Genomic DNA, 16,540 nt, shown 5'->3' with positions numbered 1-16,540 from the left:
CGTCCTTCTCACTTGGACCGGGACGGCGTTGCAGATCATTTTGAAAATTTAGAGTGCTTCTTTAAAAGTAAGTCCTCCCCTTAAATCTGGACTTATTTGAGACCTCTTTTCAAGTCCAGAAATCTATCTTGACTAATAACTATTCTGTGTGTACATATTTATATTCTTACAGACAGAGGCCCTTCCCTGTGGTGGGATAGAGGGAGAGCTCCCATTGAGTTTTTTAAGCCTTATTTCTTTTTATTTTTCTGCATATACTTTACAATTTGACTGCTGTAGACTACTACCAGATTGCTTTATTTATCTGTGTACTCTAACTAAGTTTACACCTTAACCACCATTTATTCTTAATAAAGCACTTTTTCGTTGATTAATTTGGAAAAAAGTCATAAAAATTGGGCAATGACACCTTTTCTTCACAAAGCTATATATTACGTTTTTTAATGCACTCGAAATGTAGCCTTCACGGAGTGGACAAAGGGGGTACGTATAGATTGATAACATAATGAATGATATTGACTATTTTCTCGTTCTTGTCTGTTGATAATTTCAGGTTCCCTTCTGTGCTCCCAATGCTGTGGCACTCGTTGAACCATAAATCATAACTACTTTGGTTATTACTTGAAAGTTGCAGGTAATCTAATTAACTGTAGGTCCTGATGAAAGCCGTAGACCCTGAGTGGCCGTGTTAGACTGAAACATGTTGACCTTATTTTTAGTTGTATAGGATTCATTGTTGATCCTCCCAACATTACCTGTTTTTAATTTCATCCTTATCCTTTTTATGGACACTAATAAATAAGAATTAAGGATATGAGGTAATTTTAACTCACATTTCTTCACTTGCCTTCTCACCGACATACCCTTCAGTAATCATTCACTTGGATAGCGGGAAACTGAAGTGAATGGAGACCCTGTGATGATGCTACCCACTAAATCATCCCATGGTGGTAACCTTCACCGTTGGGGGTAGAATGTGTGGTTTAGAGTCTGTTGAGAAAGATCCCAGAGGGCCTGGAATGATATGGTATGAGGGTTCACTTCTTTTGGGTATCGATGTTTGGATAAAGGTAGCTTAGCGAACCTTGGAGAGAACTTCTTCCTCCCTTCTTTACTGATTTATAGGTAAGAGATGTTATGAAGGCTTTTGTTCATTCGGATGGTAACAAATGGGAAATAGTGTTACATGCATTTACTAAGTAGGTTGTTAAGAAGTAAAAGAAAATCATATGTTAATTGTGCAAGAGTTGCTATAGTCCAGTGTTCAAGGTCATGTGAGCGAATTGTTATGCAAAGCTCTCAATTTTTCAAAAGAAGGATGTACACTTCAACTTGTTGCAGTCTCTGGCATGTCTCTGTCTTATATCTAGCAACTCTGACCCACAAATGATGCTTGTGTCTGAAATTCAGACTTACAGTTTCAGCTGCTCCCTTATTTATCATTGTTGCATGCTCTGCTTAAACATTAAGTACGAGGTCTGGTCAAGCACATCAATCTTTCACTGACTCAAGAAAAACGGACATTCTGAGAGTGTACTTGTGCACGTTGTTGTTAAACCCTTATTCCTTTTCTGTCACTGATTATGTACTCCTGCATATATTTTCTCCACCTCATACTTCGGAGATTTTGTGATGATGAGCAGTAGCCCGTTTATGTGTATTCTGTGGTACGGTGGTATGCCACTAAGTGCAAATGTTGACTATCGGGGTGAATTAGGAGAGCCCCAGACTGTCACAGTTTTCTATAGATGTAGCTGACTTGCAGTGATGCTGAGCCAGTCAATGAATTACAGCATATTATTGCAGCTTTCAAGAATGAATAACTGGATCAAAGTGGTTTAGTATCTCAATGTAGCCACCTGTTTAAACAAGCATTGTCAAAGCCAGTAGGTCCTGCCTGGGCAAGAGCTATTGGTTGTGGTAATGCATTTTGGCCATGTTGTACACCAGGGTGGCTGCTGTTCAGCTTGGCTAAAAGTTAGTCGAGTGGGGTGGGGTAGATTGAAATGAGGTAGGTTGGAGTATGTTTGAGTGGAGTAGATTGGGATAGATTGTAGTGGGGTAAATTGAGGTATAATGGAGTGGGGCATAGTGGGATAGATTGGGGTAGATTGTAGTGGGGTAGAATTGGGTGGACTGTTGGAAAGGGGTAGAAAGGGTCGATTGACGTAGGGTCAATTAGAGTTGTTTGGGGTAGAGTGGGTAGGTTTGGGGTGGGGTAAACTGTAGTGGGATAGGTTGAAGTTGTGTAGATTGGATTAGGGCAGACTGGGAGAAAATTGGATTGGAGTGGGGTATAGTGGAGTGGGGTAGATTTCAGAGGAGTAGGGTATATTGGAGTGGGGTAGATTGGAGTGAGGAGGATTGTGGTAGATTGGAATATAGTGGAGTAGATTGGAGTGGGATAGATTGGGGTGGAGTAGGGTGGAGTGTGGTAGATTGAAATATAGTGGAGTAGATTGCAGTAGGGTAGATTAGGGTGGAGTGTGGTAGATTGGAATATAGTTGGGTAGATTGGGGTGAAGTAGGGTAGAGTGTGGTAGATTGGAAAGGGGTAGATTTCAGTGGAGTAGGATATATTGGAGTGGGGTAGATTGGAGAGAGGTGGATTGTGGTAGACTGGAGTATAGTGAAATAGATTGGAGTAGGGTAGATTGAGGTGGAGTGTGGTAGATTGGATTATAGTGGGGTAGATTGGGGTGGAGTAGGGTGGAGTGTGGAAGATTGGAATATAGGAGAGTACATTCGAGTGGGGTAGATTGGGGTGAAGTAGGGTGGAATGTGGTAGATTGGAATATAGTGGAGTAGATTGGAGTGGGGTAGATTGGGGTGAAGTAGGGTGGAGTGTGGTAGATAGGAATGGAGTGGAATGGGGTAGATAGTGGTACAGTGGAGTGGGGTAGAGGGGTTGATTGGGATAGAATGGAGTAGAGTGGGGTAGATTGGTGTGGGGTGTTTGTGGGGTAGATTGGAGTGGTGTAGATAAGAGTACAGTACATTGGAGTAAAGTGGGGTGGATTGGAGAGGAGAGGGGTAGATTGAAGTGGGGTAGATTGGGGTGGAGTGGGTAGATTGGAGTGGGTTAGACTGGCATTAATTTGAGTGGAGATGGGTACATTAGAGTGGAGTGGATTGGAGTAGATTGGAATGAGGTGGGGTAGATTGGGGCAGATTTGAGTAATGTGAGGTAGATTGCAGTGGGGTAGATTGGGGTGGAGTAGATTGGAATGGAGTTAGGTTGATTGGAGTGGATGGAGTGTACCTCGGACCTTTAGGCTACTTGTCTTGCACCCAAGCGCATATTAAAATAGGGCGCCTGAAATCACTTTCAGTGGACTACATATGAGAATGAAGACTTAAGCACAGATTTTAAGGAGAAATGGAGTAGTCCCTGTGCTGCCCAAAACTGAAGCACTTTAAACGGACACATACTTTCTATGCACAGAGAAGAGATGGAATAAAGATAAGACTGAGGATACAGGTTTTAAGAAGAAATGGAACAAGTGCAGCGCTGCCCAAAATTAAGGCACTTAAAAAAGCCACATACTTTGTGTTTGAAAAGACACAGATGTGTTCCAAATGTTTATGTTGGTCAGTGGCTTCCTGGCCTGAGGCATGTGACTGGACTGCTTGTGTTACAGAGTAGTTTATGCTTTAAACAGGCATATACTTTGTGTGCACAGAGAAAAGGCACAGCCTACAACCACATGCAGTCACATGGCCTGCTTTAATAGTCTGTGTCATTTGTTTGGGGCATTAAAAGGAAGCACCGAATTCCAAAACAAATGAAGGCCACAAAAAGCAAACCTATAGGATGGAAGTGAAAAGCAACACAAAGGTATGCATTGAAGTAAAAATGATTTTTAGAAAAGTGGAAAAAAGTAACCTGACTCATAGCTCGAGCAGCAGAAGAACAGCAGAAGGACAATAATCAAATAAAATCAATTAATACTTGGTCCATGCTCCGTTGAAATAAAAGGACATGATGTGAAGCATATGGTGGCCAATTAGGAGACAGTTTAAAAGAATGACAACCAAGCCAGCAAATGGTAAGTAATGGGTGGACTTCAAGCCCTTTACTGTATACAATACACAGCAACAGCGCATGCACCCTTTAGCAAGACCTAAAAATGCACTCAACCCAAATTATTTACTTATGGCAGAAAATAAAAATTTCTGATTTTACTGTTCCAAGCTTTGTTGTCCTTCTAGATTAATTTGGAGGTGCTGTTATTGTGTATTAACATCCACTAGCAGCCCGCTTTTTGTGTGCTGTGTTTGCCGATTGATGCAGTAAATGTGGCAAGTATGGCATGCTGACTTTGTGACTCTCACCTTTACTGATTGTCGGTGGGTGGACAATACTGCCTTGTAGTTCCAACTACAGGAGCACCAAACATGATGATTTCACAACTGCAGATCCTTGTTTGACACTGAAGTGGCAAAAAGGCTTCTCGACCCCGATATTGTCCAATAATGGCACTCAGAATCAAGGTCTAATGCCCGTCATGCTGCTCCTGTTTCAACGCAATGAAAAAGTGAGACCTTGCTCCAGGATAAATGTTCTCGACCAGAGCACAGGGATCCTACAAATGTTCTAATGGAATGGCACTTAAAGTACGGCTCTTGTCTGACCCCTTAGCTTTCATCTTTTCAGTCTTCACTTCCTGTCTAGCTTTGTGAAATGCCAGATGTAGCCTTAACAGCTGCTTACAAGCATACATCGTCTTGGTCTATTCCTATAGTCTCCAGAAGCTAGTAGGTGTGGCATACTTTAGTTGGATAGGTCCCAAGTCAAGAATGGTAGATTTATGGTGCAGGGAAGAGAATAGCAATGAGCTTCTCTGCACAGTAGAAACCTGAGGATAGTTCTTGGGGAACAATTGTAAATTTAGTTTGTAGAGAATGTTTTCTTGAAATAATATTATAAAACAGAACAGTGCCATATTGAGAATTACCAGCACCATTTAGCCTTAGCTCCTGACCTTTTGTAAGTCAGCATTTCTTGGAGGATAGCCATTAAAGACAAATAAAAATGATGAGCCTTTTCAAAGTGTACATTTTTTATGGTTATTGTGAGCAGTTAGAATTATCACTTCACATTAAGTATTGGGTACATTTCTGTCCAGGATGTCCATTGCAATCTTCTTTTAGCGTTTTAGCTTCTGTGTTACAATGTGTAAGCAATATTTGACAGTGCTTGTGTTGACCATGCTTGAAATAACAGTTCCATCATTTGTAGTGGCCCCACAAAAAATCTTTATTCCAGGGGACCCGAAGAGGGTGTGGATTAGAAGTTAAAATGTCATTGTTAAAATTTTGAATGCTGTCTGTTGCGGTGGCCCCTACTGTAGTGCCAGATATGCAAACATGGTATTGCACATTAGTTTTTGAGGCACACATGGATTTTAATCAGAAATGAAAAAAATAATCTACTATTGAAAGTCTTTGCACTCTCTTTCTTTGTCTAGTAAAGTATAATGCACTCCGTATGATGACAAATAGATGTTTTAGTTATAATGGTTGGATAGCATCTGGACTAACCATTAGGAGCTGTCATTAATACCCTGTTCACTCTCCCATCCACAGATTGACTTCCTTAGCTGTGCCGAAACTCCCTTTAAGCTTCACCCAATAACCTCCCCTATCCCCTGTAAACTGTAGCCTATAATGCTGTTCTGCGACTCTCCTTAAGCTCTTTTCAATAGCTTTTGCAGAATCCACTGTAAAACATGATGTATACAGCATACCTTTGTTTTCCAGCTAGGTTTGCAGTATATAAGTCATGTAGACAAGTTAAAAGGCATACATAATCCATTAGAAGATTAATCAGTATTTAACTAAAAGGAAAAAGATAAGAAAAAATTAAATATAAATAAAGTGTGCAGCGCATCTAACCCACTGCCCCGGACCTTACTGAAAAGCACAAACATTTGTGCTGATTTTTCAGAGCGCTTTCGCAATCTACGTTGAGTTGTTTGAAACATATAGGTTTACCTTCATGTTCAAGCTCAGTTGTGTAATTGTGAATTTCTTGTAAATCTACGTACAGTCAAATTACACCTAAAATATTCAGAGTCTCGTCAAAGTTATAATAATTTCTTTCACTATGAGGTTCTCCAATATCTGCATTTTGTAGAGATGAGTTGACCATTTTGGAGACCTCGCAGAGAGGTGAAGTAGATCGGCCTAATCATCATAGCTTAAATGTAAGCAACAACCTGCAGGTGATATTTTTCATCCAGCTTTTGGAATTAATGAATGCACTCCTAGTTTGATAAAAACAGTTTTGTTTTTCATCTGTTTCTTGTGTATTTTCATTAATCTTGCCTCTGAATTTCAGGGGAACATGCATTCTCACGCAGAACAGTTGCTGCCCATGCATCTCAGGCGTTGTACCGCGTCACGTTCCAAATTATCATACGAATAGGACCTTTCTAATGTACACAGACAGCAATCAGCCTCTGCTGCCAGCATCAAGTCTCATCAGAACTCTCCCCCACTTGTGGGCTAAATCACGGGCACTACACAGTTCGGCAAGTTGTCATCAAGACTCTCCCCCTGACAAAGGCCCACCAGATACAAGTACTGCAAAGGACACCGCTAAACCCACCGAACCGTCTCAGGTCAGCGGCAAGGAAGCTGTTCCAGCAAAAAAAAACCTACGTCAGAAAATTGTAGCTGAACTGAAACACTATTACAATGGGTTCCGTTTGCTGTGGATTGACACCAAGGTCGCTAGCAGAATGGTCTGGAGACTACTGCATGGGCAGGTGCTTACCAGGAGGGAACGACGAAGGGTAAGACTGTCATTATGACTTATACTATGCATTCTACATGATCTATGACCCTTCTGCAGTCTCTGCTATGTGAAGTATTAAATAGTAAAAATGGAAATGTGCCAAAAGAGACATGCCAATTAAAGAGGCTAACACGTGTATTTTAACTATAGTGGTGGGAGAGGAGAAATAACCTAATTTATTTTGAGAGTTTCTGAGAGCTGACATTAAAAATGGAGAGCTCGAAGAACCACAGATTTACCTTAGAGCAGAATTTGAAACGATTCTTCCATACCTTCATAAATAGATATACACACCTGTATGTCCTCACCTTATAAGGGCATTGAGGGAGAGAGAGCTGGGAGGATTTTAATGTTTCTTTCTGCTCCCTTTCTGGTAGGACCAAGGTATAGCAGTTAGGGCCTTCCAGGGGGTGCTGAAGGTTTAGCCCTATGAATTGTCTAGCCTTCTGTGACTTCGACTGGGCTGTCAGTGTGCAGAACCACATTCTCGGTTGCCGTGCTGGTTGCCTCCAATGATCCCTGTGCTGTTGGCCCAGCCTCACTTGGGTTCGCATTTGGTACATGTTACATAAGTGCAATGAGCGTAGAATGCAGAACACGGGCTAATTTTCTTCTAGAATTTTGGCCATGTGGCAGATGAATACATTTAAAGGAACTTGTTCCTATGACTCTTGAGCTGCTGGCACTGGATAGAGAGGGGGGGGTCTAGCTTTTGCTTTTTCCGTGGGCCATGTCTTCTAGTGACTTGCCAAAAACAACTGTGCCACCCTTATCTAATAGACATATGCTGTCTTTGCTCAGTATAGTCCTCTCAACACTTGTGATGCATAGCCCTGTGCAACTGGTCCACAACCCCACCTCCTTCTTCACAGAGATCATAACTCACCCACTGTCTGGTGTGCCTTCAACTTTCTTTCACCGTCATTGTGGACCACCAAGTCCGCTCTTCACTGGCTTGTGTAATGATCTGTGGGAATATAGAGAAGTGAAAGCACAAATTACAGATGATGACAGTGTAGATAATTCTTCTGTGGTAGTGTGTCAGTTCATATATTGTCTTCAGTTAAATGCAGTTTATATTGCTTGCTGTATCTCATTGACAATGTAGTGAGATTACATGATTGTAGATAGACGTGTGCTGCCGCAAGGCCTGCTTATTTCTCATATAACTGATAACACTAATGAAATGCCAATATGCTTAATACTACCCAGATAAGTCTTTATGTGTACATGATAGGACTGATTCACTAAAACATTTATGAGCATTGAAAGTAGTACTACAGGTGTACTTCTAAATGTAGTGTTGCATGCCTTTGTTCATCTGCCCCAAAACATCCAACTCCATATTAATAAAAGTGCAAAGTGGGCTCAGTCCTTTCTCCATCATTGGATCTTTCATAGATTCACGTGCTTGAATCATTCTGAGTCATAAAAATGGGAGTCTCTCTGTAACTTCAACATACAGTATAAAGCACTGCCTGCCTGACTAGGCCCAAAGAGTGCCTCTTTATGAGCACATTCACCTCATTGTAAAAGGGGTCACACTTCAGCCAATGAGGTGAGTGTACTCCTTAAATCACCTCACATTTCTACCCCACACTGTGTGAAAGGAAATTCCAGAGCTTTGCTCTCACTTCAACTCAGATATAAGTCTGTAATTTACCTGAGACATTTTCCTAAAAACTCTTAGACTGAGTGTAGATTTTAGCCACCACCACTTTTGATAAAGGGTTAGAGAAGCGAAAAAAGACTGGAAAATGAAAAAATCTAACAGGAGCCTGTTCAGGGCATGTGATTGTGGTGGAAAAGAGTTTTTTTTCACAGATGATTCACACATAGTGAATTTACTTGTTACATCCAGACCATAAGCTAAGCTTTGCAGAATACTTTCAACAGTACTCTCATTGACTGAGAGGAAAGGCTCTTAAGATGGCTTCACAAAATCAATGCTGCTGAAGACCCCTCCTCATTGAATGATTCAGAAACCAGCTCCCATTGACTTGGAGAGAAAAAACTGCCACAAGAAAGCCAGAAACCTCCAGAGGTATAGACAGCAAAAAAAGTACTTGAGGACTTAATGTTTGGTGAACCCCATAAAAAACAGCATAAAAAAGGAACTGAAAAAGGGTGAAAGGCAAGCTTTACCTGAGAGACAACACAAAAAGAAGCATTCTACTATGTCCATGCCTCCTCCTTCTCCGCTGGCAAAAAAGGCAGTCTGTCATGATGTCTACAGACACTTCATAGACGGTACAACCTACAACCGTTGCCAAAGACCCTTCATCAGCACCGCAATTCAAAGGGAAAAGAGAGCTGCTAGTGTCAAAATAGGCAAAAGATGACATCACGGATGAGCCTGTCATTGTCACCCCAAGAGGCTCAGACATAAGCAAAAATACCTACTGACAACATAGTAACCAAAGAAGCCATCGACAAAGACCATCAATGACCAACCCGTTGAGACCATTGAGAACCGATCCACCTACAAGAACATCCATAAATAAACTTGGACAATGTTTTTGGCTATGAAAAACAAGTCTCTAAAGTTTCAAACTAAAGGGTCAGGTGACTAATGCCTATAGGACAGCTCTCCTAGCAAAATCCCGCTGCTGCCACCAACTAAGCTGCTTGATACCAAAGCTGAGGATGAATTGGATTATGATGACTCGTACAGTGCAGCATACAGTTCAGTTCACATTAGGATCAGAAGTCAGGACACAGAAAAAATGCAACTGTACTCTCCAGAAAGACACTAGAACCTTTACATCCTAACTACCCATCATGAAACTGAGAAGACCAGACGAGAAAGTATTATGAAAAGCGATATGAATCCCTAACAGACTGTTTATTAAAATGTTGATCAACATCCAATATTGAGAGTACCAGTGGAACTAATTACAAACATGTGCCATATGATGGCAGATTACTATACCAGATTTCTGTCCAGACCACAGCCTTAACCAGCCCCTCAACCTCATCAGCCACCTCCTGACCCTCAGTCTCTGATATGTCCAGGCCCTAGGGCAGAACCTCAGTGAGTTGGAGAAATCTCAATTCAAATGAGAGCCAGGAGCTAGACAACCAGGGTAAAATAGTTGTTAATGTATTTCAGAGGATCCTCAATGAAACTGAGGTCCTGTGCAAGGGCCTTAGGTTTGTACCTACCCTTGTGAAGACTTGTTTCATTTAACTAGCAAACTACATCAATTTGTTTGCAAGATTCTATTACAAGCATTCTTTCAGGACAAGTTAACACCTATATCTGATTACTCCAAATGATGCAGTGACGCCCAGTGAGATACTCACCTTTGAGAAGGTGGTTTTGAAGAAGACGTCCAAGGTGAGGAGGCTGAGACCTGTTGACAAACTATCCTCCAGATTACGAACCGCCATCAATACCTTAAAGGATGATACTGGGATTGTTATCCAGGCAGCTGACAGGTTGGGCCATTGTGGTTATGAATTCTTATGATTATGATGATGAGTGTCTGTCAGTTGGCGAACAGCCCTTACTATAGTCCTTTACAGGTTGACAACACCAAAGCTTTATCCAAATGGATTCAATGTATGGTGATAGAGGCGGAAGCGCTGCATTGGATTTCAAAGAACGAGGCTGAGTTCTTGGTACGAAAATCCCCCAATGTCCTGTAAAAATCCCCCAACGTCCTGTATTTCTATGTGTTACCCAACATACATAAAATATTGGATTTTGGCAGACCAATTGTATCTGGCATTGGCTTTCTGTTAGAACCTCTAAGTAGGTTTTGTGACCACTTCTTTCAACCATTAGTTCAACAGACTCCATTGTTCCTGAAGGACACCTGGGAAGTCCTTAACCTGATCGAGGAGACGAAGCATCTCCCGCAGGTGGACCTCCTAGTGACCTTGGATGTGGGAGCTCTGTATACCAACATTCCTCAAAAAGCAACACTTTAAACAGTTGAATTCCCTACTCAGAAGAGGTCCTTGGACTTCCAACACACCCATTGATTTCATCATTGAGTGCGCAAATTTGGCACTGAAAAATGACTACTTCCAATATGTCACAACTATACCATTAGATTCAGGGTACGTCAATAGAGGCACCTTTGCTCCGAGCGTGGCATGTCTCTTTATGGATCACTTTGAGGATCAATGCATCTTTACTGAGGTTACCCCTACAGAAACAATATTTCCTTGTGGCGGCGATACATTGATGATATCTTATTGTGTTGGAAAGGAACAAGTGGGACATACCAAGATTTTACAGAGCAGATCAACACACGAAATCCGTACTTAGGGTTCACCATGTCTTCCTCAAACAAGGAACTTCCATTCTTGGACCTCCTGATTATGCTGGAAAATGGAGAAATCAGTACCAAGACATACAGGAAGAACACCGACTGTAACAGTCTACTGCTACCTGAAAGCCAACATCCAAGGGCTCTACACTAGAATTTACCTTTCGGTCAATTTCTCAGACTGAGAAGGAATTGCAGCCCCATCAATGATTGTGATGAACAAGCCAATACACTGAGTAAGAATCTGATTGAGCGCAAGTATCCAGCAGGAATTGTCAGGAAAGCAGAGAAAAGGGCACAAAACAATCACAGGACACCTTACTGGAAATTGTGGATAAACCAAACAGCAACATCATAACTTTTGTTACCACATTCACTCTGTTGTCCAATCAAATCAAACGCATCATCAACAAACATTAGTGTATCCTGGGTGCAGGTTCCTTGGCACTGCCTCGTCCACGATTTGCTTTTAAACAGATTCTAAATTTAGGAGACCTCTTAGTATGTACAAGACCGCGCAACCGGCAGCCCTACCCACGGATGGCATTGTTGGATCTCTCACCGGTGACAGGACACCATCCATGTGGCTCATGTGAAGTATGTAATCTCACTCAATCTACTAAGGAGATCCCGCTTAGTTCGGATTTAATTTGAACACAGAAGACACATACTGACACATACTAATTGCGACATCAAAAACTGCATTTATGTCATATCTTGTCCCTGTAAACTCCATTATATAGGGATGACCACAAGAACAGCAAAGATTAGGATGATGGAGCATACCAGCAATATCCGCTGCGGACGTGAGACAACCAAAATGAGCAGACACTTTCCCAGTTGTGAGCATTCACCTGACGACCTGAGATGGACAATCCTGCAGGCTAACTCACACTGGAGCACTGCCAGTCTTTTCAGAAGGGAGCAACAATGGATATTTTGTCTTGCCACAAATTTACGGGGTCTAAATGATGATATTCTTTGGTGTGAAATATAATCCACATATATCTAGACCACCTGCGGTGAGCATAATATCTTCTGGTTATCTACTGAGATATGCTGCCAAAACATATGGCCTGACTGAATGTTAGAGATATCTTTGACATCTACGACACACTTGGGTTACTATTAGTTATACGGTCACACTACACATTGCACATACCAGATGGTCAGGGCTTTTTTTGATTTTTACCCTGACATATTAACAATTAGGGCTCTTTGCATAATCTCTAGTACCGACCACTTGTTTAAACTTTTAAAGGACCTTTATTGTTTTTAGGTTATCTCTAGATCTCCTTTAACAAAATGTTTAAACAGTACATTATGGGTCTTAGACTGTCTATACTTCTTGCTTATGTCCCAGACATTTTGAACTGTTAGCATAGACCGTTTGATTAGGAGTTAGAGGGACCCATTTTAACATTGAGATCACCTTGGACAATATATTGGAATACCACTTCTCGGGTCTATTGCTGTCCAGGCTGATTGTTTATGCCCCTGATATTCTGCAATGAGGTTACATTTGAGACATTCCTTCACCGTGCTTAGGTGCACAATACTTTTTTTGTTGCCATTCAGTATCTGTGGCTACTTATTTTGGTTGGTATTCCATTTTATCGACTACTTCCCTTGAGCATCATCTGTTAATAGGAATATGCTGCATCTTATTTGAACCATGATATATACCCATTTTTTATGTTTATATATAACCGTGAATTTACATACAGTCCATAATTTATGAAGTGCTTCTTTTGAAGATGGCTGCCACTGTGGTATGAACGTGTCTTGACTATGGCGAATCAACGTGAATAATGCGATGCTCTTCAGTCTCGTGCATCACGCCTATTCCTCCAAGATGGCCGCCGCCAGAGATGTGATTTTTGTATCTTACTTAAACTATGATATATACACATTTGTATTTCAATATACAATTGTGATTTTACACTCCGTATATATATATATATATATATATTATGAAATGCTTCTTTTGAAGATGGCCGTCACTGTGGTATGAACGTGTCCCGACTGTGGCGAGTTAACGTGAAATATGCAATGCTCTTCAATCTCACGTAGCAGGCTAATTACTTTAAGATGGCTGCAGCGAGAGATTTTATTTTTAACCAAAGTGGTCTATGGTTGATACACTACATCTGATACCATTTTCATGGTTACATTGCTTTTTAAAAGCAGATCCCCTTCCCCGCACTGTCCTTTTTCAGGCGAGCAGGGAGCTGGGTAGGTCCTCCGTAGTCGATGTTCTCCAGTCTTGTGAGTACATGTTCTTACTTAAGGATATACAATACTTACTCCCTCTTCTGAGTTTTACATCACAGGCTCAATTTTCCATTGATACAGCAGTGAGGAAAATGATACCCTCTGTCTACGACCTATGAGGCATGGTCCTGACTGTTGCAGGGTAGGAACCTTCTTGTTTTTGTGTTCTTGTATTTGTCACATGTACGCACTGTCCTCGGCATTACGCTCCCTCGGGTCACCCATAATTGTTGATGACACCACATTAAGAGACCTGAATTTTGCTTTGTGTTATATATTTAGTTATGCATGTCACTTTGGTATGCATGAAAAAATCTTTAAAAATGTCTGCAATACGGTCGTTTGACCCCTCCTCCTTTGCCATCCTCATGTTACTCCGTGTGGGATTTACATTTGACCATTGTGCTGGAGTGACCAACTTATATATATATATATATATATTATCCCTACTTAGAAGGGCTTTTGGGATATGTTTCTATCAAAGGAACCAATAGCATGTTAACTGGATGTGACATGCTTTGTGTGGAGCATCTGTTAACTTCATGCTTTAGCTGTCTTTAAAAAAAAAAAGAATTTAGGCTGGACATTTACTCATGTCAGAAATTTTCATTTTTGTAACAGTACTATGATAATTATTTACTTTTTTAGAGTGCACAACTGAAGAGGTCATTTTTTACATTCACAGTGGTAGCTATTCCAACACTGCCCAGCTGACATCTTGAGTTTCCAATTGGGAAACTTTGAATAATATGTGGTCCTGAAGAAGCCCCGGGGATCTGATTTTTCTGGACCGGTGGGCGCGAAACATGTTAACCTCTTTTCACTTGTGATTTTTTTTTAATGACTACAAGGGTTTGTTATAGTCCCAGAGTAGTCTGTAATGTTTCTATTTTAATCCTGCCAGGAGTACCGCATAATTAAAAGATTTTGGTAAATTCTTAGACGGTTTTAACCATTCACTACTCAGATGTTAACATTTAACATTGCACATTTGACCTCACACTTATAGGCTACACAATACACCATCTAACAAAAAGATCTCTCCTGAAGTGACCCTTCAGGGTGCCCGTAGGACATTGCAGCACTGGTCCTACAAGGAGCAGCCCTATGATAAAGCATGACACCTCTAGTTGGGGTGTGTGAGGGCACCAAGAATTAAGGGAGTAATTCCCTTAGTGTTTGACCTGCGTGCATGGGCAGTCTTCTAACACCTTCTTGGTTAGGAACAGTATTCCCCCTTTTTTTGTTTAGTGAAATCTAAACCCCATCATGCCCATTGCTGTCACAATTTTTGAATGTACCTCAACCAGCTATTAGATTGGATACGTCTGAAGATGACCGGTATACAGATGTGGAGGAGGGAGGATTTTCTAGCCTCAAATAAACCAAGAGGGAACGAGTGCCATTTTGCCAATGGCAGGAGCACCAGATCTTACTAGCAAATTTAATATCCTGGTTTAAAGTGTTGAAAACAATCTGATCATCCTAAAGCAGTCAGGGAGAATGAAAATGTTCTTTATAACTATAAAGAGCCAGCAAGGAGACAAATAAGAGCTATGTTAGTTAAGCTGATACAGACCCCAGCCACAGATGCAGAAGTGGCACCTAGGCTTGACAAAAAGCACAAGATTCCAGAAAATTCACCAGCTTGTTTCCTAGGCCACCCATATCCGGATTCAGTCGAAATGCAGGCTGCTCAACTTTGGTAATGGAATCCAGTGATTCCTTGCACTGCATCACCAGATAGGGAAGGACCCAAAATGGATATATCTAGTAAAATATTCAACACAATGGCAGCAATGTCTATCAGAGATGCCAGTGCTATGGCAGTAGTAGGAAGATAGGATCACTAAATGTGGTCAGATACTGCATCATATCTGGACATGTTACCTGAATATAACAAGCGTTGGCAATGCCAGTAGATTTTGCCTATGCAAAAGATATTGGCTTTGCCAATGTGTTTTAGCCATGTATATACCAGCATGGCTGCTGTTTAGCCTCGCTAAAAGTTAGTGGCGTAGACAAGAGTGGCATGGAGTATCATAGAGTGGAGTGGCGAAGAGTGGAGTAGAGTGCTATGGAGTGGCAGAAAGTATCATGTATTGGAGTGGCACAGTGTGGAGTGGCGTAGAGTGGCATACACTGTAGTGGCATGGAGTAGAGTGCATTGGCGTAGAATGTTGCAGAGTACAGTGACATAGAGTGCAGGTTGAATTCAGCGGTGTACAATGCAGCATCATAGAATGCAGTGATGTAGTTTGGAGTGGCGCAGGTTAAAGTGCACAGAGTAGTGGCGCAGAGTGAAGTGGGGTGGAGTGCAGTGGTCTACACTGGAGGTGTGTAGAGTGGTGTAGAGATGAGTGATGCAGAGGGCAGTGACAGAGTAGAATCGAGTGTCGTAGGGTGCAGTGGCATAGAGAGCAGAGTAGAGTCGCATAAAGTGCAGTGGTATAGAGTGGAGTAGCGTAGAGTGGAGTAGTGCAGACTAGAGTGGCGTGAAATTCAGTGGCGGAGAGTACAGTGTTGCAGAGAAGAGTGTCAGAGTGCAATGGAGTAGAGTACAGTGATACAGAATAGAGTACAGTGGCGTAGAGTGCAGCAACAGAGTGCAGTTGTGTAGAGTGTAGTGGGTTAAGAGTAGAGTGGAGTGGCGCAGAGTGGCATAGAGTGCATTTACCTATAGTGGCCTAGAGTGTAATTGCATGGAGTAAAGTGGCATAGAGTACAGTGGTGCCGAGTACATTACAGTGGAATACAGAGGATTGGTGTAGAGTGCAGCGGCATAGAGTTGAGTTTTACTGAGTAAAGTGCATTGGCATAGTGTATTGGCGGCATAGAGTGCGGTGGTATGGAGTGCAGTTTTGCAGAGTGACATAGAGTACAGTGGCATAGTGCAGAGTAGATCGGTGTGGCCTACAATGGAGTGGTGTAATGTGCAGTCACGAAGACTGCAGTGGTGTAGAGTGGTGAATAATGCATTTGCATAGAGTAGAGTGGTACAGGGTAGAGTAGGGAGGAGTAGTGTGAAATTACATAGAGTGGAGTGGTGCAGAGTACAGTGCAGTGGCGTGGAGTGGTGTAGAGTGGAGTATTCGTGGCGTGGTAGCACACGGCTATTACAGACAACACATTTTCAATTGAAATGACCATTATATTTGTACAGGCATACAATTTTACTAATAAA

General features: G+C 41.6%; 1 protein-coding gene across 2 annotated transcripts in view; it reads left to right on the top strand.

Annotated features, from left to right (window-relative positions):
- Positions 1-16,540, top strand: part of LETM2 (leucine zipper and EF-hand containing transmembrane protein 2) — a 164,473-nt gene that overhangs the window by 29,026 nt on the left and 118,907 nt on the right. For both annotated transcript variants that reach the window (XM_069214016.1, XM_069214017.1), the window contains exon 4: positions 6,344-6,800. In XM_069214016.1, coding sequence (XP_069070117.1) covers positions 6,344-6,800 — 457 coding nt within the window. The remainder of the gene's footprint in view (positions 1-6,343; positions 6,801-16,540) is intronic.

The sequence above is a fragment of the Pleurodeles waltl genome, chromosome 11 (assembly GCF_031143425.1).
Source record: "Pleurodeles waltl isolate 20211129_DDA chromosome 11, aPleWal1.hap1.20221129, whole genome shotgun sequence".
Taxonomy (NCBI): Eukaryota; Metazoa; Chordata; class Amphibia; order Caudata; family Salamandridae; genus Pleurodeles; species Pleurodeles waltl.
Note: the sequence above shows the minus strand (reverse complement) of the source record. Positions and strands in the feature narration are given on the sequence as shown.